The 26,699-nt window shown below is 39.9% G+C and overlaps 1 protein-coding gene across 1 annotated transcript in view; it reads right to left on the bottom strand.

Annotated features, from left to right (window-relative positions):
- LOC143217169 (uncharacterized) overlaps nucleotides 1-26,699 on the bottom strand; it is a 53,619-nt gene that overhangs the window by 1,390 nt on the left and 25,530 nt on the right. Inside the window, exons 3-26 of the mRNA XM_076441044.1 lie at nucleotides 15,189-15,233; nucleotides 14,334-14,555; nucleotides 13,209-13,271; nucleotides 10,032-10,271; nucleotides 9,532-9,693; nucleotides 9,318-9,444; nucleotides 9,048-9,197; nucleotides 8,346-8,522; nucleotides 7,830-7,994; nucleotides 7,010-7,356; nucleotides 6,121-6,370; nucleotides 5,691-5,884; nucleotides 5,414-5,620; nucleotides 5,240-5,345; nucleotides 4,130-4,674; nucleotides 3,407-3,605; nucleotides 3,031-3,230; nucleotides 2,822-2,921; nucleotides 2,302-2,487; nucleotides 1,882-2,174; nucleotides 1,709-1,796; nucleotides 976-1,146; nucleotides 701-886; nucleotides 209-501 (exon numbers count right to left, since the gene is read on the bottom strand). Of these exons, the coding sequence (XP_076297159.1) occupies nucleotides 209-501; nucleotides 701-886; nucleotides 976-1,146; nucleotides 1,709-1,796; nucleotides 1,882-2,174; nucleotides 2,302-2,487; nucleotides 2,822-2,921; nucleotides 3,031-3,230; nucleotides 3,407-3,605; nucleotides 4,130-4,674; nucleotides 5,240-5,345; nucleotides 5,414-5,620; nucleotides 5,691-5,884; nucleotides 6,121-6,370; nucleotides 7,010-7,356; nucleotides 7,830-7,994; nucleotides 8,346-8,522; nucleotides 9,048-9,197; nucleotides 9,318-9,444; nucleotides 9,532-9,693; nucleotides 10,032-10,271; nucleotides 13,209-13,271; nucleotides 14,334-14,555; nucleotides 15,189-15,233 (4,716 nt within the window). The remainder of the gene's footprint in view (nucleotides 1-208; nucleotides 502-700; nucleotides 887-975; nucleotides 1,147-1,708; nucleotides 1,797-1,881; nucleotides 2,175-2,301; nucleotides 2,488-2,821; nucleotides 2,922-3,030; nucleotides 3,231-3,406; nucleotides 3,606-4,129; nucleotides 4,675-5,239; nucleotides 5,346-5,413; nucleotides 5,621-5,690; nucleotides 5,885-6,120; nucleotides 6,371-7,009; nucleotides 7,357-7,829; nucleotides 7,995-8,345; nucleotides 8,523-9,047; nucleotides 9,198-9,317; nucleotides 9,445-9,531; nucleotides 9,694-10,031; nucleotides 10,272-13,208; nucleotides 13,272-14,333; nucleotides 14,556-15,188; nucleotides 15,234-26,699) is intronic.

A 26,699-nucleotide genomic window follows, 5' to 3' on the forward strand; every position in this document is an offset into this window, starting at 1 on the left:
CCAATTTAGCAACCTCAAAGTTGACAAGTAAGACTTCAACGTGAACGCGAATGAACTATTTAAGAGGGTATCCCATTTCTGAACCAATTTAGCAATCCCACAGTCGACAGTACGATTTCAAAGTGAACGAGACTGAACCAATTAAAAATTTAGAGGATACTCCCAACTTCTGATCGAATCTAACGCGACTGGAGAGCACTATACCCACCATGAGGAAACTATAGCCGATCCAGAGCTCCTCCCAACCTCCGGGGCACGTTGGTATAGCCATAGTCTGGCTGTGCACCGCGATCAGCCGGGTTGGCGCTTCGCAGACCGAGCATCTCGAGATGTATCTACCAACTTCCGGCGAAGGTATCGGCGTCATCGCCATTGGCATTGGCTCCGTTGTGCTCAGCCAGTAGCTGTAGTCGTTGCGGTTCGCGTAGTCGCACACGTTGTTGATGTTGCAGAACATGAATGGCATAGCGGAGAATTTCCTGACGCAACTGCCCGCCGCACCTAATTTCATTCGCAAATATTAGAGACATTTATAGAATACAGTGAAGCCTAGTGACCTCACCACAACTTCGCGAGACTAATGAATAGACTGCCGATGTTTATGCAATTTGCAATTTTTGTAGACGAATTTGAAGAAACTCGAAATATTGTCTAATTCAATGTAATTAAATATGAAATATTAAGGTTATATCTTTGGTACCGAGATCCTGTCCGTAAGGATGTCCATTGCCCATGATGTGCAGCAACGAGAAACCGTCCCAGAGTTTCACCGTGTTCTTCGGGCACAGAGGAATCATCTCAGATTGCGAGTGTCGCGCGAAATGGAAGCCTCTGTTTCGCGGGCCGGGGCCTGGAGGCGCCGAAGGTCCCGGTGGTCCAGGATATCCTAGAAAAATTTGGAGAGATTTCGTAAAAATATTTTAAATGAAGATGTAGTGCGGTGCAGCACATATTATCAATTAGTAATTGTTGTACCTGGTTGTCCTTGTCTACCAACGGCGCCAGGATGACCAGGATAACCCTCAGGGCCGTCTTCACCGTCTGGTCCTTGGGGTCCTGGCAAACCGATCATTCCATCCTCTCCTGGTCGTCCAGGAAAACCGTCTTGTCCAGGCTCGCCCATCATACCCTTCAGTCCAGGGAAACCTACGAGAACGTGTCATTCTCAACGAACATGTTTAAACATTTTTGTTGCAACGAAAAATTCTGAAATAATGCAGTGTTATATGCATGCTATTAAGTAGAATGTTCATTGAACTTTTTCGTAATTGTTTGTCGAGCAAAACAGAAGAAATAAAGCATAATTTGTGCGTAGTCTAAGCCTGATAGCGAGGTTGGGGATCCTATCGCAAGTTTATGTTCCGGATTTTTTTCAAAATCGACGCCGCAGCCGAAAATTCTGAAAAAATTCACAGACGTCTGTGTTATTAGCTAGAACGTTCATGAATTTTTTCGTAATTTTTCGCTGAGCGGAACAAAAGAAACACAGGCTAATTCCGCATGTAGTCTGACCCAGGTAGCGAGGTTGAGGATCCTATCACAATATTATGCTTTGGGATTTTTTTCAAAATCGACGCCGTAACTGAAAATTCTGAAATAATTCACTGTTGTTCGTTCCCCCATGTAGAGCGTTCATGAATTTTTTCGTCGCTATTTCTCGAGCAGAACAGAAGAAATAAAGGACAGTGTAGTGGAGGGAATACTGTACCTGGTAGTCCTATGGATCCTATGTCCCCGGGAATTCCCTTCCGCGGGACCAACGAGAACGGATTCATCCCACGATCTCCTTTAGGTCCCTGAAAAACATTATAAGATTGTTCAGAGAAGATCAAGAAGTCAGCAAAATTCATCACAAGCTTCTTCAAATGAAGTTTAACTAACTTTTGGACCAGGTGGCCCATCGAGTCCTGGCAGACCAGGTTCCCCGTGTTCGCCAAGTTCTCCTTTGAATCCAGGTTGACCTCTGAATCCAGGAAGTCCGGAATCACCCGTCTCACCTTTGTGCCCGAACCTTCCGTCGAATCCAGGCAGTCCTACCTCTCCAGACTCTCCTTTCACGCTGAAACCGGGGAATCCCGGTTCGCCTGCGTAACCTTTCGGCCCGGGTGCTCCCGGAAATCCTGGCAACCCTTCTAGTCCCGGATTTCCAGGGTAACCGACGAAACCCTTCGGACCTGTTCGAACAAGTCACATTAACAGCAACAATGAACACCACCCCCACACATTAATGAATGACTAAATGTGCCTTTTTGAAGATGAAGGTGCAGTACAGTATTAAAGGAGAAACTGATGAAAACGGACCTTGATCTCCCGAAAGTCCTTTCGGCCCGTGGAAACTCAGACCAGCTTCTCCGCGAATTCCCTTCGGCCCATTCAGTCCGTATTCTCCAGGGGCGCCTTTCTGTCCAGGAGTTCCTGGCGTTCCAGGTATCCCGTCTAATCCAGGGCGACCCTCTTCGCCAGGTTCAGCGAACTCCCCAGGCGCTCCTGAAGCAGCACATTTAATTATAGAGTTGCCACTTTATAACTACCCACAAAGATGTCGAAAAATGGGTCTCTGACTGGATGACCTCCAAAGATGACTCATTCTTTCGTCGCGAAATTCGCTTGCTGCCCGAAAGATGGGGAAAAGTCATCGCTAACGATGTACAATATTTTGATTAATGTACCCTTTCATTTTGTTTCTTAAATAAAGCTCTACTTTTTGTAAAAAAACGGACGGAACTTTCCGATTGACCTAATAGAATTTTGCGACACCCTGTACACTGTACAGTAAGTTGCTCGGTAATTTTATTCAGGAATGTAAACGTGTCATTTTCACCTGATAGGCCGGGCGGTCCTTGGTTACCAGGAAGACCTGGCAGCCCTGGCAATCCTGGGAATCCGTCAGGTCCGTAGAATCCTATGTCACCTTGTTCGCCCTAAGATAATTCGCATAAATTTGCATTATTTCTGAACGATCGCTCGTAGCGCCATTAGATCTACCGTCACTAGATTAGAAAATTAGAATAGATTAGATTATAGAAGTACCTTTCGACCGTGTACTCCTATGAAGCCTTCATCACCTCGTTCTCCTTTTTCACCTTCGATACCATTCAGACCAGGATTTCCGAAGTCGCCTTTCTCCGCTTCAGCGTAGGATGGTAAACCTGGCTCTCCTATGTAGCCCTTCGGTCCTGGCACGCCTGTTAGACCAGGCATACCTCGAGGACCTTGGTCGCCAGGCATTCCTACAAAGAAATCGCGTTAAGTATTAAATCAATCGATTGAATCAATCGTCCATTTTTAGACGATTTCTTTTTTTAATCGTACACGTTAATCAATCAATCATGATTAAAATTTTAATCGATTAATGCCCAACTCTGGTCTCGCTGGTGTTGCACAATTGTATAATGCTATAGCTCACCTGGTAAACCCATTAGGCCAGGTTCACCGTCCAATCCCTTCTTGCCCCTGAGACCCTGCAATCCATGGGCTCCGATTGGACCATGTTCCCCTTTTACGCCGTATCTACCGTGGATACCTGCCGCCCCCTTTCTTCCCGGGAATCCCCAATCCCCAATTGGCCCCAGCAATCCGTCCGGCCCAAAATCACCGATCTCTCCCTGTAACAATGTAAAAGTATGTCCAATTAACGTTTCGCTGCAATAATTATGCCCTGCACACCTAAGGTGGCTCTAGGTTTGTTTCAAATAATTAAAAAAAACCATGTGCGAAGTTTCAGCGCCCACAGATAACGGGAAAATGTGCCTCAAGTGGATCAAACATTAAAATATTTAATTGAATGCTGATAGAATCGTTTTTCTCAAAAATCTTCGAAATTATTTACCGTGTCGAAAAATATGTTAAACAAAATCTGTAGATCTGGACAGGATGCGTCTTTTATGTTGTATCACTTTTTCTTGTAGAACGAACGGTTTCCGAGAAAATTGAGAAAAACATCGGCGACGTGTCACTTATCTCACCCGCGAGTGATACGTGGCTGACATTTTTCTCAATTTTCTCGAAAATCGTTTGTCTTACGGAAAAAGGTAATAGGACATAAATGGCGCAGCCTGTCCAGATCTACAGGTTTCGATTAACACATTTTTCGATGCGGTCAATAGCTCCGAAGATATTCCATTTGTACCTTTTCTCCTGGCGTTCCATGGACTCCGTCATATCCAGGCTCTCCCTTCAGGCCTTGCAAACCATCATAGCCGTCGATCGCTGACCCTGGTTCACCAGGAAGCCCAGGTCTGCCATCCATACCAGGAGATCCAGGGTTCCCATGTTCTCCCATGTAACCAGGCTCTCCAAGATCACCTTGCGGTCCGCTAAACGAATTTTCTCCCGGGGGTCCATCAAGCCCGTCTGGACCCCTGTCTCCTGTCAAACCTTGGAATCCAATGCGACCTATCATCCCAGGAAAACCTGGCAATCCAGCATCTCCTAATTCTCCTTTAGCACCAACCAGTCCGGGAAGACCTTCCGCACCAGGCCAGCCGGGAGGACCAGTGTCGCCCAACTCTCCAACGTCGCCATCTTCTCCTGGAGGACCAGGCATACCTGGAGAACCGTCTCGTCCCAAATATCCCATTGGTCCATCGTCGCCATCGTCACCTCGCCGTCCAATGAAACCCAGCTCTCCTTTCAGACCCTTCATGCCGTCGAATCCCGGAGGACCGTCCGGACCTAGACGTAACGATGATGAAATAGCGACTCGAAAGCGCTGGATAAAAGATTAATCTAGGCCGCGATTGCCCTCGAAAGTCCTATTTTTACGCCTCCTAGAAGTTAGCCCCCCATTTGTTAAATTAAATAATTTCAACAGTTATGTGCTGAGTGTTGCTAAGTTTGTGCTACATTGTGCTCGAATATTACAGCTATAATATGTATAAAAAATAAGACTAAAAATTTATCAGGCGTTTACCAGGCGCAATTTCCAGTATTCGCCAGCGTAATTTGCATTATTCGGAAAAGCACAGTTGCGGCTGTAGCTATTAAAAATTTCAAGATGGGACTCTTTGGGACTTTCTAGCTCCGCGTTGTTAAAGTCGATGCATGGGACTTCATCAGAATGGGATTTTACTGTAGCTATTTTCATAAAGCTGCGAAAGCTATGTGCTGCCGCACAATGCAAATTACGCCTGGTAAACGTAAAAATAGGACTTTCGAGGGCGATAGCGGCCTAGATTGATCTTTTATCTAGCGCTCTTCGCTATTAAAGAGCCCCACTCCCTGAAATTACGTCACGTACCTTGGATACCAGCCTCTCCGATTCTTCCAGGCATTCCAGGTTGACCGGGGATCCCCGGGAACCCTCGAGAACCCTGCACACTGTCGCCTCGTTGGCCCTTGGCGCCCTGTAGATCGATTTGATCCGTTAGATTCAAACGCTTCACCGTTTGGTTCGTTTCTATTCGCGTATTACCTGAAGACCAGGCAGACCGGCTAAACCGGGGGCTCCCTTGCTACCTCTGACACCTTTGGATCCGTCGATTCCGGGTCTCCCACGCAATCCCATCGGTCCAGCATCACCAATGTCTCCCTTCTCACCCCATAAACCTTGCTCTCCTATGTCGCCGTATGTCTGATTGGTTCCAAGGTCACCTCGTTCACCTTTGTTGCCTCCGCGACCCTAAAACCGAAATGTTGATGAGAGACAATCATATATTTTTGTGACGAGTTTTCATAGTTTCTGCACTTACCGGGTAACCAACGGGTCCTTCGTTTCCTGGAGTGCCAGGCGCGCCACGTGGCCCTTGATCTCCCGGCATTCCCGGGTATCCTTTTAGTCCAACGGCACCTTGACGCGCTATTCCCGGGGATCCAGACAATCCTGGTGCACCCGGGTATCCCTCGTCGCCGGTACGCCCCTGTGCACCTTTCGCGCCGTCGTCTCCTGCAAGAATTCATCAATTCAAGTCTTACAGTTCTTTAAATACCCTAAGTCCCAACTGTTCGGTATCCTTGGCCAATCATAAATGTACCAGGCCGCAACGCAAATGTGCAAACGAAACAAGTAATTCCAAGGTGAAAGTCTTTTAACTGAAAGTTAGAACTCTGGGAGACCCGCCTGCTCGTCTCATTTGAGTTTCCGGTTTAAAAGAAGCGGCAGCGTTTTCTGCAACCTCTCACCTGGAAGTCCGACTTCTCCCTTGAATCCCTTCTCCCCGTCTAGTTTCACATCGTGCGAGGAGGATTCTCCTTCATCTCCTTTCCTCCCTCTTTCACCTATCGCACCCTTCATCCCCTTGAGACCTGCGATTCCTGGATCTCCTCGCAGGAATTCACGCGGAACCTGTGCGTCGTCACCTTTCTCGCCGGGAGTTCCGTCCCATCCTGGAAGACCGTCCCGACCAGACGGTCCTGGAGGCCCATGATCACCCTAAACCAAAAATACTGCGGATATAGAAGCTGCTTGAAGTAACACATATAATTCTCTAAGTACTTCAACAAGCAGAGAAAGCAGAGAAGTATCCAGCAAGCACTCTGCTCTCGGTTTGTTATGAATTTGCCAGCAAAACCGAGTCAATCTATTTTTGTTGTCATTGCTAAACGAGGAGACATTAATTATTGAATAAAATTTCTTAAGTTACCTCTAACTATGATAAAAATAATTGTAATGTTGATTTTTCGTTACTCTTCTATATTTCTAGCAATAAATAATGATTTATACAAAACTTGCGGTTATTGGTTCAATTTTGCTCCTTACTGTAGTTGTAAATATTGAAATGATTGAAAATGCATGCAACTTGAAACAATACAATTTAGAAATTTAAAGAAAACTTTGATGGCAAATTCATAGCAAATAAGGACCAGAATCTCTGCTCCTACATGGTCCTGCAACCAAGATGGTCGCCGTTGCTCGCAAAGTACAATTACAAACATGATCAACGTTGAAGAATCGTATTGAGAATTGAAGTTTGCCGGAAGCATAATTGGCTGATTGAGTCTAAAGAGAATCGCTTTTAGAACTGCTGTGCTTTCTAGTTATTGAAAATTGAAATTAATCAATTTGTTTAACCTTTTCTCCCTTGGGTCCCGGCGGGCCCGTGTCACCAGAAAGACCGTATTCGCCTTTGGGCCCCCTAGGCCCTTCCGGACCAGGATAACCCTTCTCTCCAATATCGCCAAGTATTCCTTTCAATTGTCCTCGAGGAAGTATGATCTTTCCTCTTTCTCCTTTGGGTCCTTGTGACCCAGCGATTCCTGGTCGTCCACTGTCGCCTTCTAATCCCCTAGGTCCAATTATGCCAGGTTTCCCGTAAGCTCCTTTCTGTCCACGTGGTCCTGTTAGTCCAGGGAACCCAGGTGCTCCTGGGTAACCGTTCAGGCCGGAATCACCGCGTTCACCCTTCTCACCAGGCAATCCTGTGCGAATTAATGATTATGTCATTATTGGACAGCGGATTTTGTGAATTTATTACATAGTAAAAATATTCGAAGAATTTACACTAATTTGCACAAATCATTATTAAGACGTAAAGCGTTCGTGAAGAAACTGGTTGGATGAAATATAAAACAGATCAGAAAAATTCAAGAATATCGTAATGTTGTTTTTTAACGTAACAGAGCGATCAAGGGATGAAAATCAATTTTTATTGCATTCCTGCTCTCCGCACAATCAATGCTGAATATTTTTATTTTGCATAAAGATCCGCAGTCTAATCTGACTGCGCAGAAATGCCAGGTCGTCATTAGTCGCGCTAGTAAACCGATATTGTCTCGTCAATCGCAAATGGAGCGAAGCTTTCGGATAATGTATGTAACATCAGTAGACTGTGGATCTTTATGCAAAATCAAAATTGTCGGTATCTGCAAGATTGTCGATGAATTCGATATACCTGGTGTACAGACGCCACAATCGTCGCCCTTGAAGCCCCTCAGGCCTGGGAATCCGGGAGTACCGGGCGATCCGTCCGGACCGGGAAGTCCTGGTAATCCTGGCAGTCCTCTTTCACCTTGTGGCCCTTGAATCCTAACACCTTTGCCAGGGAAACCTTTCGGACCTGTTCGTCACAGAAAAATATAGATATTGTTATTACACATCCATTGTTAGCAAAATTAAAGCTGAAACTTGGCAAAACATGGGAAAAATAGGGAGATTATGGTACGAACGTTTTTTAGCGTTGAGAAAATTCGTTAAACATGTAGAATTTCAAGAAAATGTGGTTTCTCCAGTACCACGCGCGGAAAATTTTTTTTTTAACATGCTATATATCATTTCCCGTAGATGTTTTCACGCAAATGTTAAATCTAGTCTAAAAATTTGTCTACGACCTCAGAATTTTGCAAGAAATCGATTTTGTATTAATTAACGGTCATTTGTATTAGTAATTGTTTATAAAACAATGATTTACCAGCAATGCCAGGGTCACCGCGATCTCCAGCTGCTCCTAAGCGACCATGTGTTCCATGTTTTCCGTCGATACCTGGCGGCCCGATAATTGTTACGCCAGGGAAGCCTTTCGGCCCAAAATCTCCAGGGGGCCCAACTAAACCTGGGGGGCCTTGCGAGCCCATCTGGCCGGGTAAACCTAGCGTAATACAAATTCAAACATTTCCATAATTCGCAGCAATTCACACATGTAAAGACTGAAGCGCTGATCTAAAGCAAAATCTCGGGACCGTGCACTCTCTTAGATCTTACATTTTTTGTTTTCGTGACTAAATTATAGGACATTTAAATCATATACCGTGTTCAACGGTTCACTGTACTTTTAATTAGAGAAACGCCGCAAACAAGTTGGCGTAGGTCCCATAAAAAGATCGCGAAAAATAAAGAAGAGCACTGCAGTGGCGGGGTTACCCGATTTGCTTAGATCGCACAGTTCCCCTTCTCTTACAATTAGATCAGGGCTTCACCGTATTATTAATGGACAGCGGATTTGATGCGGACTTCTGACAAAAATGAGCAGGTGTACAATTTGAAAACAAAGTGAAACAGTATAAATATTACAAGAATTTTATCATACTGTTTTATTTCACTTAAGCTTGTTTCAATTTAGGTGGACAATTTTTATTTTGCATAAGAATCCGCTGTCTAATTATTAAACACGTACCATCGGACCCCGGCTCCCCTTTCACGGAAGTTCCCTTTGGTCCAGGCGATCCAGGAGGACCGGCAGGTCCTGGAGGACCAGGTGGCCCGATGTAGCCAACTTTTCCTGGCGAGCCTGGCGTTCCTGAATGTCCCATTGGACCAGGAGGACCTAAATCGGAAGAAATCATTGTTAAAAATATCTGAATTGCTTCTTCAGAATAGATTGACCGAAAAATTTCGAAAAATCTGATCATCAGGATCAGGGGTACTCTAATAAATATTAACAAACCTAAATCTCCCTGAATTCCAACGTTTCCTTCGATTATCTCGTCGAGTTCCGGTATGTATTTTCCAGGCTCTCCGGCTGCTCCTTGTTTACCGGGAGCTCCTTGGTTTCCCGGCTCTCCGGGCTCCCCCTAAACATTCGCAATGATTCGATTTGCAATGACTTCGAACTTTAGGATATATATACATGGTTACAAGTAGTAGGGTGATATGCTTACGTCAGATCCGGGCCCTCCTGAATTACCAGCATAACCTGGAGCACCTTTGTCTCCCTTATCGCCCGGAGGGCCGGTCGGACCGTCTGCACCCTGTTTTCCTCTCGGGCCGTCGCCTCCTTGCTCTCCCTTCATGCCCTTCACGCCCAGAAACCCTGGACGACCCTGCACAATGATTTTACAATCTCTGAATACAACAATTTCTAAGGAATTTCTCTGTATCAATTGGAAAGAAGGATATTTTTCAGCGCTGGCGCGCGGCGATGTGTCACGGTTAATATTAAAATTTCTTTTTTCTCCTACACGCACAGTTTTTTTTTTTAAATTTGTTTTTAAATATTGCATTGTCACCCAGTTCTGTGCTATGTTCAAAGTTTCAAGTCTCTAGCTCATCGGGAAGTGATTTAAAATTCGATTTCAAGATTTGATGCATACGACAACGACAACTCGGCAAGCTAATATAAGAGCGTGGTAATAATAATAAAATCAGATATACCACTTACCAGAAGACCTTTAGCACCCAATTCACCCCTCCGTCCGCGTTCGCCGTAATCCCCTCGCATCCCTTTGTAGCCCTTGATTCCCTTGACAGGCGTGGTTCCGGGTCTCTGGTTGTACGCGGTCGTACTAGAGGGCCCAGGATCACCCCTGTCTCCCTGATCACCTGGCCCACCCTTCACGCCGTACACTGTGTCACCTGTTTCACCCTGCATCCCCGGCAACCCTCGTTCTCCCAGATAACCCTAAGGTCAAAGATCAAACGATAATTCGCGCACATATTTTGTACAGAGTCAACAGAAACAATTAATAGACTGCGGATTTTACGCATTTATGACAAAAATGAACACGTGCAATCGAAAACGGTGGACGAATTACGAAGATTTATGGACATCAGTGTATTCGTTTCAGCTTGATAAGATTATTAAAAGAAAAAAGACATTTCTGCTTGGCTCTTGTATCTTGCGATCAATGCAGACATTTTTTAGTTTGCATAAGAAAAATTGTCTGCATCGATTTAAAGAAATAGAAACCAGCTTGAATGTTATTTCTTTCCTTAATGATTTGAATAGAGAAGAAATCATTGTGAAATTGACGTGTTCAATTTTTCAAATTTTCAATTTGATCTACTCAATTTTGCTGTAAATGCATAAAGATCCGCAGTATAATAATTAAACAATACAACAACGTTTGAACGTAAACAGCGTTTCACTTCGGTGCGTGACGAGTCAGACTCATTCACTGTTTTCACTTCAAAAACAACACATTTATTAAGACTATATTGTAACGATTCGAGTTTCAGCGGTTAACTAGACCGCTTTTATTGGATTCTACGCTGTACACGAATGCGTGATTCTCGAGATTTGAATTTATATTATACATAGAAGTTCATTAGCTGGCATTGCCTCGAGTGCACAATTCCCCATTATTATTACTCTCCGTTATCGCGAGGTTTTACTCCTGAGAATACAGCGCTACGTGCCGAATTCAGAGTTCTACAGCCAACTTACAACTTAACAATAAGAATCGTTCGAAAGGGATCAAGTACTCTATGCAGATTAACATGTTTTTATTTTTTGTAACTATTGAGCACCCAACCGGAAAATCTGTAAAAATTCACGAACAATAATTAGAACAATATATCGGTACTGTAAAAATATAAATGTGGTCGCTCTAGAATTTCCATGTGGAATCTGCATTTTGTCGAATTTTTTGCGGGTTTTGATTTTTTGCAAGCAGGATTTTCAAGTTAGAAATCTGAAATAAATCGCGGAGGATGTGTTCGGGTGCTCGACAAGTCTCGGATTTTTCTCAGAATTTCTAAACATCGTTAACCAGAGAAGATCGATATACAGGGTGTCCCAAAATTCGTGAAAATCCCGAAAGGGGGTGGTTCCTGAGACCATTTCAAGCGACATTTTCCTTTGCAAAAATGTTATCCGCGGCTTTGTTTAGGAGTTATTAACGAAAAACACGGACCAATCAGAGCGCGCCCTGGCCCGGCGCGCCAAGCCGCGCCGGCAAGCGAGTGTCGCGGTACGCCGTGACATCGCATCGTGACGGCGCGGCGGCCCAGGGGGCGCTCTGATTGGTCCGTGTTTTTCGTTAATAACTCCTAAACAAAGCCGCAGTTGACTTTGGTGCAAAGGAAAATGTCTCTTAGAATGGTCTCAGGAACCACCCCCTTTCGGGATTTTCACGAATTTTGGGACACCCTGTATAAAGTTGAAATTTTCCACTACATTTTTAATATACATGTTATCTTCGAATATAATATTATATAATTAGAGCAGAAGTGAAGACAGCGAAATACGAGGGGTTTGGTTGATATTCAACAGATCTCGTCTGACAGAGGATCCAAATTCTATCCAATTTCTCATGTTTTCCCGGACTAATCGCAAGTGAAAGCTACACGCGTGTATTCATCAGTTTGGAGCAGAGGTTTCGTGTTTCCTAGAAGTTGCCAATCTTCTTCTTCTTCTTCTCTCTCTCTCGAAAGAGAGAGAGGGAGACGACAGCTCGCGTTATCAGTGACAGTCGCGTCAGCGGATGCCAGCCAGAGCAGTTAGACGAATCGGATTTCAGCAGATGCTGGCTCGTTTCGTGATTAACGATCGACACGTGGCACATCCTTTTGCTATTTCTAATACGTACACCTCTGGATCGGTGGACATTTGTAAAAGAAACTTGCCGCGAAATTGTTTACACCAAAGAAACTTCTTGTTAAAGTTTATTTTTACATCGACTCGTCTAGAATAGAATAAGAAAGAAAACCGCATGTCGCGAACAAATAGTTATCGAGATATATGCTGCTACAGTTTTTGCAAAATTTCATTGTGTGGAGTTGTACGACCCAGATAGCACATGAGTTCTTAAAGTCCTAAAAAGACTTCTTTAAGACCATAAACAGTGTGGTTTTTCTATTAGCATTGGTATTATTTGTTTGAGTTAGTGTATTTTGCTTCAATTTCAATTTTAATTCCAATTTCAATTTCAATTCAATTTCAATTCCAATTTCGTAGGACATACGGAACATCTTTAAGACGTCAGAATGTCCATCTGCAGACGTCTCTGTGCTATCTGGGTACAGACAAAAGCCTACTACTGTATACCTGTAGCAGTAAGTCAACCTGATATCGTGGACAAACGAAAAAAGGGCATTTGTAGCTTTTACAATTACACAACTTGACAATTCTAAATAATCACCTAAAACTAAAACATCTCTCTACAATTCTAAATGATCACCATTTACTTTTTATACACCCTGTACAATACTGATTACACGATTGTTCCTCGGCAATTTTTACGAAGACCGTGTAAGGGAATTCCACCGCGAGCGGTTTATCTCGAATTCTTTTCCCTTCTTGTTCGTCTGCTTCCCGGCATGCCCGTTAAATATTATACCGAGGAATACTCGGTCGACCAGACGATATTTCATGCGAGCAGGTGGCGTTTCGCCAAAAGGAACGAGACGTGCCCAGGGCCCGAAAGCGTTCTACCTCCGTCGCTCTTGTTGGTTTGTTCGTTTCTCCTGCTTTCTCTTGAGGGAAGCGTGGTACAGCGGGACAAACCTAAACTCTCGTAAGAGAGGTTCACGAACCTCTGGTTGGCCCGATCGGTCCGGTCGTTACGGTACCCGAGGTGGTACCAGAGGTAACAACGAGAGTTGTTTCAGTACTCACCATGTCCCCGGTATCTCCTGGTAGGCCCATCTCGCCTGGAATCCCGTACGAGCCCGGGTAACCCTGAGGACAACATTTCAGTGAACGGATTTATGCAATCAACTTCATTATAAAATAATATTATCAGTAGACACAGCGGATCTGAATGCAAAATAAACATTTCCTACCGGAATTGCGACAGACGTTTAGGCAATGTACTTTACGACTTTAGAATTTTAGAATTTTACGATTTTACAAATTTACAACTCTAGAATTTTACAATTTCGCGATTTAACAACTTTAGAATTTTAGAATTTCACGATTTTAGAACTTTACAACTCTAGAATTTTAGAATTTCACGATTTTAGAACTTTACAACTCTAGAATTTTACAATTTCACGATTTTAGAACTTTCCAACTCTAGAATTTCACAATTTTACAATTTCAACGTTTTACAACTTTAGAATTTTACAATTTCGCAGTTTTACAACTTTAGAATTTTACAATTTCGCAACTTAACAACTTTAGAATTTTAGAATTTCACGATTTTAGAACTTTACAACTCTAGAATTTTACAATTTTACAATTTCAACGTTTTACAACTTTAGAATTTTACAATTTTGCAGTTATACAACTTTAGAATTTTAGAATTTCACGATTTTAGAACTTTACAACTCTAGAATTTTACAATTTTACAATTTCAACGTTTTACAACTTTAGAATTTTACAATTTCGCAATTTAACAACTTTAGAATTTTACAATTTCGCCAATTTAAAATTTTAATAATGTCTAAAACAATATCATAACTAGACAGCGGATCTGAATGCGAAATAAAAATGTTCTACCTGAATTGCAACAGACTAGAGCGAAATGGAAATATATTTCCTCTCTTAATACATTTAATAGGTTGAAAATAATACAACAGTATATTTTGAAACTCCTCTAATGCTTTTACTGTCTTAAATTGCACCTATTCATTTTTGTCACAAATACATAAAATCCGCTGTCTAATCATAATCCGTATTAACTTGTCTCGAAATATATTGTACATGTATAACAAAATTTAATGAAACGTCTACTGTCTTTGCTTCGAAACAGTTTTCTGGTAAATTGGTTCGGTTTGGTAGAATCAAGTGCTAGATTACCTCGAGTCCATTGATTCCCGGGGTACCGCGGACACCTTTCGCGCCGACGGAGTTGATACCACCGTCTCCAGGTTCTCCACTTGGTCCGTAATCACCTACAGCACCCGGAGGACCACGAGCACCATAGACTCCCGGCATTCCTGGTGCACCAGCACGTCCATCGGTCCCGTTGCAACCATCCAGACCGTCAGGTCCCATCACACCGTATAGGCCAGTGTGCCCCTGCACCCCATAATTTAATTAGTCCCTTATTAATAAATTAATTTAATGCTATAAGATCGTTTTTCCGATTTTGACCGACGTTTCTCTCCATTTTTTCGGGAACCGTTCGTTCTACGACAAAATGTAATAGAACACCAAGGACGCAGCCTGTCCAGATCTACAGGTTTTGTATAACAAATTTTTCGATACGGTCAATAGTTTCTAAGATATTCGGAAAAAAACGATTTTATCAACCTGAAATTAATCATTCATTTGGTCCGACGTTTTCCTCAATTTTCTCGAAAACCGTCTGTTTTACGAAAAAAGTAATAAAACAGAAAAGATGCAGAATTTGCGGATCTACAAATTTTGTTTAACATATTTTTCGACGCGACGTATAGTTTCGAAAATATTCGAGAAAAAAGTTTTTACGAGCATTAAATTCATTATTTTAATGTTTCATTCATTTGGTCCGGCGTTTTTCTCAATTTTCTTGGAAATCGTTCGATTCACGAAGAAAAGTGATACGACATCAAAGACGCAGCTCGTCGAGATCTACAGACTTCGTTTAACACATTGTCCGCCGCGGTCAATCGTTTATAAAATATTCGAGAAAAACGATTTTATCAGCATCTATGTAAGCTTTATACGAACCGAGAGTCCGGGAGATCCGGGAAATCCTTGTATACCTTGATCGCCCTGAAAAGAAAACAGAGATTAGTTGCAATATAATATAATATAATATAATATAATATAATATAATATAATATAATATAATATAATATAATATAATATAATATAATAATATAGTGAAATATAAAATCAGTGGTTCTAAAATATTTAATTACTTGAAACGATATTGCACGTTTTATCAATATAAAATGTACAATCCGTCTGGTTTTGCTTTCTTTTATAATTTTGGAAGGTGCAGACTACTTACGACTTACGCGAACGTTAACTGTAAAGCAGGCTGTAAAAAAGAATCAAGATTTTCGAGTTTGCAATTTTTAAAAGACATTTATAACTTCCAGTGATTGCTTCCAAAGGTCGTAATAAATTTATTAAGATTTCATTACCCTTGAGTGGTATAGTGTTTTATCAAATTAGAAATCATCATCCCAGAACCTCTCCAAAATTTAATATTTTATTCAGTGTATTATTTCAGACTAAATAACCCAAATGTCCTGAAGAAACGAAAAAAATTGATATCTGCAATTTTCAAATTGATATCTGAATATCTAATATTTGATAAAACATTTAAATATTAAATATTACATTTATATAAACAATCGAAATGTTCTTAAAAAATGATATCTACAATTTTCAAATATTTGCAATTTTTTTTAGAACAAAGTACCGAAAGTTAGGGCACAGAAATTATGTTTGGGTCTCTCGTGACCCCAGTACAGCAGTTAGGGGTTGAGATACGGAATCCAATAAATTTTAATTGAACGTAAAATCAATATAACATTGGTACGCATGCGATTTCGCATTCACGAGTTCCGCAAATACATCGACAATGTGTATTATTTACATTAATATCCTCAATGACAGACTGGCGCGTTTATAAAAAGAATCGGCTTCATGGTTGCGCGATTGCCGCCTACTGTAACACATTTGTGCGAGCATGGTGCATCTGTAATTGAGCAGAAACGATTATAACATCGCACCCTTGATTCGCTGTGAGGCCATCTAATCAGTCTCGCAACAATCGAACATTTCCTGATCTGTGAAAACTGCGAAATTCCGGCTATCAGTAGACTGCGATTTTCTTCCGGGTAGAATAAAGTGTGCGTCGTTAAAATTTCTTTACAATTTTCTCGAAAACCGCTCGTTTTACAACAAAAAGTGATACAACATAAAAGATGCAGAATTTGCAGGTCTACACATTTTGTTTAACATATTTTTCGACGCGGCTAATAGTTTCGAAGATATTCATTAAATTCATTATTTTAATGTTTAATTCACTTGGTTCGACGTTATTCAGAATTATCTCGGAAACCGTTCGTTCTACGAGAAAAAGTGATGGGACATAAAAAATGCAGAATGTACATATCTACAGATCTTGTTTAACACATTTTTCGACGCGGCTGATAGTTTAGGAGATACTCGAGAAAAACTATTATTATCAGCATTAAATTGATCATTTTACTGTTTCATTTATTTGGTCCGACGTTTCTCTCAATTATTTGCGGAAACCGTTCGTTCTACGAGAAAAAGTGATACAACATAAAAGATGCAGAATTTGCAGATCTACAGATTTTGTTTAACATATTTTTTGACCCGGTGAATAGTTTCGAAGATATATAATGCAACATAATTGCGTGCGTCGCATTTTGCCCCTGCATTTCTTTCATTTAAATAACATAGATTGAAAATCGTCTTGCCTTTTACATTTCTTATGATCTGAAATAAAAATTGCATATTTGTGCGAACGCATTAGATGTCTAAAGTTGAAGCTACAGTGGAAAATTCTGGGCTTCGCGAGATGATCTTCCGTTACGCAGAACGCACTTATCTGGCGCGCGATTACGCACACGAATATAAACTTTAGAATACGCATAAAAAAGGAGCAGCTTTATCAGCTCGCTTGTTACACAACTTCCAAGAAACGTGCCCGATTGAGGATACATTCCGTAACACACGAAAATAGTTGCGCGTTACTTCATCACGTAAATTGAAACGTCAACTAATCTAATTAACCATTTATTTGAACGTCGATCGAACGGCTTGAATTTTTTGGAGATTCTAGGAGGATTAGTTTACTAGCCAATCTGTAACTAATTTCTTTAAAAACATTGTTATTCGGTAAAATGTGTAATAAAGTTTATGTGACTAACATAAGTAGCAAGGGTTGCGTTAATATGATTGGATTCGTTTGGATTGTTCAGTTCAGTTGAAGAGATTCGTAAAATTCAACAAGAACACTACATAGTATGTAATCGTTAAAGTAAAAATACCACAGCATGTTATGCACCACCCTGACCGATAACGAAACGGAATGAAAAATGTGAACTGCAATTGTTGGTGCATAGAGCGGGATCTATCGAAAATCTAAGTAATCATTTCCAATTCGTTATCGACGTATTGTTGATTTGCCGGTACATTTCACGGGCGATAAGGGACATCGAAAGTTGATAACGCGAATGAAACGGATACACGCAGCGGAGTCCTACGCGCTCGTTCGTCCTCTCGTATCGCCGAGTGCGGGGGTGAGAAACGTTTCCGTTCTACAATCAACAGCGCATCATTTTAATCTAATACTTCGCAGTTTCTGACCACTATTTCGTAGTGCACAATGTATAGAAATAGCGTAAATAGTACTCAATTTCTCTTCGGTTACCTTCAACGTTGAACAAGTAGCCATAACAATAAACTGAATCGATACTGTTTTTCATAAAAATGACATGAATCGTTGGTAGAACGGGTAGAATGAGTTGAACATATTTTACAAGAAAATATCTCGACCGTAAACAAAAATCGTACCACGTTAAAAATGAACATGTTCGATTTATGTAATTTAATTTAAAATTATCAAAATATTAAAAATTTCAATATCAATTTAAAATTATTCTAGCTCGGAAGGAATGTTTCATTTTCCAGTCAAAACAGCTCTTATAAATCAAAATTATAAAAATTACTCTTAGTTTTCTAAAATTAATTTAAACTTGTAATTTCCCTCAGTTTAGATTATTAAATATGTATGTATCTCTAATCTTAAATCTTAATTTTTAAAAATTATGTTCAACTTGAAATTTCCCTCTATTTATACTTGAAATTTTCATCAGTTTAAACTTGAAACTTCCCTCAATTTAAACTTGAATTTTCCCTCAATTTAGATTATTAAATATATCAATATCTAATCTGTTCTATCTTAATTTTTAAAAATTATTTTCAACTTTAAATTTCCCTCAAATTAAACTTGAAATTTCCCTTCATTTAAACTTGAAATTTCCCATAATTTGGACTTGAAACTTCCCTCGAAATGGCAAAAAGCAACAGAAGAGAATGGAAAGTATGTTATTGAATAAATCTATGAATAAATATTTGAACTTCAGCTTTCAATTTTAATTTACAAACGCTACAAACTTTCGTTCCAGCCCAATATTATACAGGGTGTTGCGCAGAATTGTTTCAGGCCATAGCTCGCTATTGATGCGTTCACGAAGAAATGCCAAAGGAGAAAGAGTCTTCATTCCGCTGTTTTTTTTTTTTTATAAAAGTGCAACGGTACACGTGCAATTAACGATAGCATCGTTTCTTTAAATGGAAATGCATTATAGCTTTTGTTACACAGATCGCTCGTAATAATCCTAAGCAAGTTCCATCTTGAAAAACAAAGTTGAGCTCTGTAAGTCCTCCAATCCTCCACTTGCAAGAACGGCATTTACATTAAATGATGTCGTTTCTCGAGCCCTACAACTTTCGTACGCAACATTTTCTCGTACTGTTTCGAGATAACCAAGAAAAGAAAACATTGCCAACAAGAAAGATTGATACTAAGAAGTTTAAGTCAATGTGTCAGTGGTATGGAAACTGGCAGATCAATTTCGCCGCGAGTAAGATTGCAGTTTTGCGGAATTAGGTCGTCCCATTAAATGCACGCGTAGAACAAAACCGAAAGTGGGAGAATAATGAAGAAGAGAGGATAGCATACCACGCGTATTGCGATAACGCACTTCCCATTGACAGATCATTCTATGCGCCCAGCAACGTGGAACCGGATGTCCACTGATCTCATATTCCGATACGCTCTGCCTCCTGCCCCCACCCTCACCCTTCCTCCCTCTCCCTTCCCTCCTTTAACGTCTGACAGAGTTTTAGCCAACATTTTCTCCGAATTAATTATAATCGTTTTCATTTTCAACGAGTAACAATTCTTTTTCAATGGAGATACTACCCTCCCCACACTATGAATTTTTTTTCCAATCGTGCGAGACATTACAGCGGTAATATTTATTTTTAACTTCCTCGTAACATGTAATATACCGTGTGAGGCACCTAAAAAACTCGGCTGCTATTGGTTTTAGGAAAAAATGCATCAGATGGAACTTGCTTGGTTTCGAGGGGGCATCGATAATTAAATAAAAAGAATGAAACATCGAAGTAATAAATGAACGAGGCATTCTTCAAAAAGGTGTACCATTAACTGGTGCTACGGTGCTAGTAACTCGCTATAGTTCGAGTAATCAACTAATCAGAAGCGTATAAAAAAACATCCAGCCTCTCCACGTATCAACAGTTTACATTTACATTGTAGATATTTGTATGCACGTATATGCACATTGTATGTATGTATACTCTCAATCCAAGATACTCGAGTAGAGACATTACTAAGAACTAAAGAGTGTCATACGATCGCACTGTAAAATGAGCATGTGTATAAAGATGCTTCATAAACACGTCATCGTAGGAGGAATGTGTACTCCGAAGTACACTTTGTGTATCATCCCTCTTTCTCTCAAGAGTTCAATCATCTTATCGCAACCCTTGCTACTTATGTTCGTCGCGTAAACTTTGTTACAGTCTATACTTGCCGGGTGGTTCAATAACTTTCACTAACTCGAATATTTTCGCTATTAGGCAGAGATTTTTCTCAATTTTTTCAAGAACTGTTCATTCTATGAGAAATAGTGATGGGACATAAAATACGCAGTCTGCCCAGATCTACAGATTTTGTTGAACATATTTTTCGACGCGGCTGATAGTTTAGGAGATAGACGAGAAAAATTATTATTGTCAACATTAAATTGATCATTTTAATGTTTCTTCATTTGGTCCGACCTATTTCTCAATTTTCTCGGAAACCGTTCATTTTACGAGAAAAAGTGATACATCATAAAACATGCAGAATGTACAGATCTACAAATTTTGTTAAACATATTTTTCTACGCGGCTGATAGTTTCGAAGATATTCGAGAAAAACAATTTTATGAGCATTAAATTAATTATTTTAAAGTTTCATTCATTTGGGCCGACATTTTTCTCAATTTTCTCGAAAACCGTTCGTTCTACGGGAAAAAGTAATGAGACATAAAAGTCGCGGCCTGTCCAGATCTGCATATTTTGTTTAACATATTTTTCGACTCGGCGAATAGTTTTGAAGATATTCTGTGTCTCCGAACCGGCCAGGCGAGTGGTTCAAAGTGCGAATGTCACGCAGGGTTAATGGCACGTAACGTCTATGTATGTATATCGGAGGAGGATAGGTTGAAACGCGACAAAGAGAGGCGTATCGACGGTGAAACAGAGATTTCTTTATCGGAGCTTAGATACCCTACTTCGTCGAAACGAAACGGAACGAACAAAACAAAGATTTCACGTTTTGTATATACAAATTCCAATTTGTAAGATGCTTCTGTCCGTCGGAAGTGGCCTTTTTCTTATTTCCTTCTTTATAACGCGTCGTCTCGACTTCATTTTATTATTTGAATTAATCATGGGCACATGTGGAAGCCATAAAGTAATGGTTTCCAGAGATACGTCGATGCTGGTTGAAATGAATTCCATATAATGTTGAAATAACGAGTTCTATCCAACGAAAACGATTTTGAAAATTCCGTAAAAATTGCATTGAATTAATTTAGACTTGAATTTTGACTTGGACCACTTAATTACGGTTTTCCAGGGATACGTCGACGATGATTGAAATGAATTCGATTTCGAATAATTAAAACGATTTGGAAAATTCCATAAAAATTGCGTTGAATCAATTTAGACTTGAATTTTGCCCTGGACCACTTAATTATGGTTTTTCAGGGATACGTCGATGATGATTGAAATGAAAACGATTTACAAAATTCCGTAATAATTGCATTGAATCAATTTAGACTTGAATTTTGCCTTGGACCACTTAATTATGGTTTTTCAGGGATACGTCGATGATGATTGAAATGAAAACGATTTACAAAATTCCGTAATAATTGCATTGAATCAATTTAGACTTGAATTTTGCCTTGGACCACTTAATTATGGTTTTTCAGGGATACGTCGATGATGATTGAAATGAAAACGATTTACAAAATTCCGTAATAATTGCATTGAATCAATTTAGACTTGAATTTTGCCTTGGACCACTTAATTATGGGTTTCCAGGAATACGTCGATGATGATTAAAATGAATTCGATATGGAATAATGAAAACGATTTTGAAAATTCCGTAAAAATTGCATTGAATCAATTTAGACTTGAATTTTGACTTGGACCACTTAATTACGGTTTTCCAGGGATACGTCGATGATGATTGAAATTAATTCGATTTCGATTAATGAAAACGATTTTGAAAATTCCATAAAAATTGCGTTGAATCAATTTAGACTTGAATTTTGCCTTGGACCACTTAATTATGGTTTTTCAGGGATACGTCGATGATGATTGAAATGAAAACGATTTTGAAAATTCTGTAAAAATTGCATTGAATCAATTTAGACTTGAATTTTGACTTGGACCACTTAATTATGGGTTTCCAGGAATACGTCGATGATGATTGAAATGAATTCGATATGGAATAATGAAAACGATTTTGAAAATTTCATAAAAATTGCATTGAATTAATTTAGACTTGAATTTTGACTTGGACCACTTAATTACGGTTTTCCAGGGATACGTCGATGATGATTGAAATTAATTCGATTTCGATTAATGAAAACTACTTCGAAAATTTCGTAAAAATTGCGTTGAATCAATTCATACTTGAGTTTTGCCTTGGACCACTTAATTATGGTTTTCCAGGGATACGTCGATGATGGCGAGCAATCTCGGAGTATGATTGCAACAGGAAGGGCCGCGCGCTTCCAGCGATAATTCGTGCCAATCCTGATAACGAGACAACGACGTAGACGATCTCTCATCGGGCCAGTGGAAAAAGTGAGTCGCACGTGGGTATCCACGTAATATGTTATATCTGGGTAATCGTTACGTAGATAGGGATCAATGCCAAATGCCAGAGGAACGTGAGATGCTGTAATTTATCATTAACGCCTACGTCCTGAACCGGGCCGAATCATTAACCCAAAGCGCAGAGAACTGTGCCATATTCCCACTACTCTCTCCCCTACCGTGCAATTTTCAAGCGCAGCGTCTGCCCGCTGATTGTCCCAGCAATCATGGATAGATTTTCCACATTTTCCACCGGTTCGATTAATCCTGTTGTGTTCTGTTTTTCGGGAACCTTAATTTCTTTCATCGATTTTCCGAAAAATTGTATGCCAAATGCAGCAAACGATGCATCGTTGGGTTCGGAAGCTTGATTTTTGATGATTTTCGATGGGAATAGTACTTTCTAGGTGATTTTTCTTTAATTTCTTTTTAGTTTTAGTTTTTCGGGCAGAAACGTTCATTCTTTTTTATCGATTTTTAAAAAAATTGTATGCAAAGTGCTTGTGAAGCTGGATTTTTTATCATTTTCACCGGGAATGTCAGGTCGATGTTTGTTCTCAAAAGTTACGGCCCTTTTTGAACCTTTTCGCTAAAAACTTTTTGCGAAATGGATGCTGTTTATCTATTAATTTCATTGTGTACTTTCTAGATGTGTGTGATTTTTCTTTCAATTTCTGAACCGCGAGGAAAATTAGAGTAAAGAAAGAATTTAAAGGTGTTTCTAATTGTTTTAAAACAGAGAATTGATGAATGCTTATAGAGGATCTTCGGGAATTATGGAGAGCCAGCTGTTTCTATGAGTAACTTCATACGACAATGTTAATCGAGTTATTAAATCTCCTCATTTCTCGAGTTCCAGGTAACATGCGAATATTTCTCGGGCCGCGTTGAATTCACAATGAAGGCTATAGAGCGAATGCAGTCGGTTGCCCTCGTAAAACCATCTGATTATTCCGTATCCACGCAGAAACCTATATCAAAACAGCGTCAATATAAGAGACCGAGCGTGGGAGGACAATTCGCGTCTTTGCTGTCGAAAATGTCGGCGGACGTGGGTGGAACGTGCGAGATGACAAGAGGAAGAACAATATCATCGATATGAATCGAGATCCTGGCCTCGAGGAATTTTTACGAAACGTACGAAGATATAGGGACATCTTATTCTCCTATTCGATCGTATGTATACATTTTATTGTAGACACGTACAGAACACACGAGAATGTATCGGAATATACCTAAATACACTGGAATATACGACCTAAATATACTGGAATATGCAAGAATGTACCAGAAGATATTAGAATGTACCAGAATATACCTAAATATACTAGAACATACAAGAATGTACAAGAATATACAAGAATGTACCAGAATATACAAGAATGTACCAGAATATACAAGAATGTACCAGAATAAACAAGAATGCACCAGAATAGACAAGAATGTACCAGAATAAACAAGAATGCACCAGAATATACCTAAATATACTAGAACATACAAGAATGTACAAGAATATACAAGAATGTACCAGAATATACAAGAATGTACCAGAATATACAAGAATGTACCAGAATAAACAAGAATGCACCAGAATAGACAAGAATGTACCAGAATAAACAAGAATGCACCAGAATATACCTAAATATACTACACTATACAAGAATATACCAAAACATACAAGAATGTACCAGAATAGACAAGAATGTACCAGAATATACAAGAAAGTACCTAAATATACAAGAATGTACGAGCATATACTAAAATGTAGCAGAATAAACAAGAATGCACCAGAATATACCTAAATATACTAGAATATACAAGAATGTACCAGAATAGACAAGAATGTACCAGAATATACAAGAATGTACGAGCATATACTAAAATGTAGCAGAATAAACAAGAATGCACCAGAATATACCTAAATATACTAGAATATACAAGAATGTACCAGAATAAACTAGAATGCACCAGAATATACCTAAATATACTACAATATACAAGAATGTACCAGAGTATACAACAATGTACCAAAATACATATACCTAAATATACAAGAATGTACCAGAAGATACTAGAATGTACCAGAATAAACAAGAATGCACCAGAATATACCTAAATATACTATAATATACAAGAATGTACCGGAATATACAAGAATGTACCAGAATATACAAGAATGTACCAGAATAAACAAGAATGCACCAGAATAGACAAGAATGTACCAGAATATACAAGAATGTACCTAAATATACAAGAATGTACGAGCATGTACTAAGTAAAATGTAGCAGAAAAAAACAAGAATGCACCAGAATATACCTAAATATACTAGAATATACAAGAATGTACCAGACTATACAAGAATGTACCAGAATAAACTAGAATATACCTAAATATACTACAATATACAAGAATGTATCAAAATATACAAGAATGTACCAGAATATACAACAATGTACCAGAATACATATACCTAAATATACAAGAATGTACCAGAATATAGGTATATTATACCAGATTGTACTAGAATATACAAGAATAAACGAGAACATACTATAAAATATACAAGAATGTACCAGGAATATATAAAAATATCCAAGTATGTACCTAAATATCCTAGAATATACAACCTAAATATACTAGAATATACAACCTAAATATGTATACTAGAATATACAAGAATGTACCAGAACACACCATAATATACTTGACATATAAGAAGTCAACTTTTCGATACCGACACAAGCGGAATGATCAAACCGGCGGTCATTGTCACGACGTCCAGCCGATCACGGCGCGGCGGCTCCATTCGTTATCAGAGATCGCCACGCCATATTTAAAACCGACTGCGAGAAAAAAAAGAAGGCAATCTGACCGAAGAAAATTGGTTACGTCGTTACGTGCAACCGGCAACGCTGCGACGGGCGCAGAGCGGCTCTGAAAGACCTTTTCTCCGCTGGATGCAGCAGCGGTACCAGAAAGGGCCGTGACGTCATCCTCACGACGTCATCTCCGCGCCTGGCTGAGGCGGCCTAATGTAAAGATGCAATCCGTAAGTGTCGTGGAAAAAAAAGGAGAAAAAAACGTCCTCTCGTAAACTCTTATCTGGCCGCGAGAACTGATAGACGTTCATTAAGGGAGGTTGACCGGTCGGGCCGGGCCGGGCCGGTCATCAAGCGGCGAGAGCTCTTAACATCGTTTCGCATCGTTTCGATAAAGTTTCTTATCATCTCGTTACTCCGCGTTCTCTCTTCTCTCGGTAACCTCGTTCAGCTTTCGTGCAAACGCGTCCGAAAGTGTTGCATTTTAATTAGCGAGACACCGTCCCCAATATGTATTAATTCTACCTGAAATTTCTTTCCCATCTATTTGTCATTTGAAACTTGTTTCCCTCAATTCTAAACTTGAAATTTCCCTCGATTTAAACTTGAATTTTCCCTCAATTTAAACTTGAAATTCCCCCCCAATTTGAACTTGAAATTTCTCACGATTTGAACTTGAAATTTCCCTCAATTCTGAAATTTCTCACGATTTAAACTTCAAATTTCCCTCGATTTAAACTTGACATTTTCCTGAATTTAAACTTGAAATTCCCCCCCAATTTGAACTTGAAATTTCTCACGATTTAAACTTGAAATTTCCCTCAATTCTAAATTTGAAATTTCCCTCAATTTAAAAGTGTTGCATTTTAATTAGCGAGACACCGTCTCCGATATGTATTAATTCTACCTGAAATTTCTTTCTTAGCGAGTCGCGAACCTGCACGAGTTTTACTTTTACGTTTTGATTCGTTTCAATCCGTTATCAGTACATTTCCCATCAGTAAAAACATTTTCGAAGATGCAATTCAAACAGGATTATTATTATTATTATTGAGGACTATCATTCTCTCCAGTCACGTCGCGTCACCTCGGCGAGGGGCTGTGAATCGAGTTGCGAAAGAACGGATTCGCGGTATAGTTCGGTGCGATATAGTGCGGGCGGGCTTCGTGGGAGTCCGCTGGTAATTCTCTCTCGTCCGGGCTGCTGTTCGTCTTCCTCCGCATTTGGAAATGTTCTGATTCCGGCCGGTGACGCCATGGAACTGTGTTTTTTATTTTTTGTTATTCTTACTTCGACTCGCACGAGAGTGCGTGCACGTTATCGTATGAAGAATGAAGAAGAGAAACGCGAATGATTGGTATCCTCGTTAACTGTTCGAATGGTCCGTTTGGTTGCAGGCTTAACTCTTTTTCTTCGACCGGGTAACGCAATAACAACCCTAATCGTTCCAGCAGAATATATGTCCA

Source organism: Lasioglossum baleicum, chromosome 16 (genome assembly GCF_051020765.1).
Source record: "Lasioglossum baleicum chromosome 16, iyLasBale1, whole genome shotgun sequence".
In the NCBI taxonomy this organism is placed as follows: Eukaryota; Metazoa; Arthropoda; class Insecta; order Hymenoptera; family Halictidae; genus Lasioglossum; species Lasioglossum baleicum.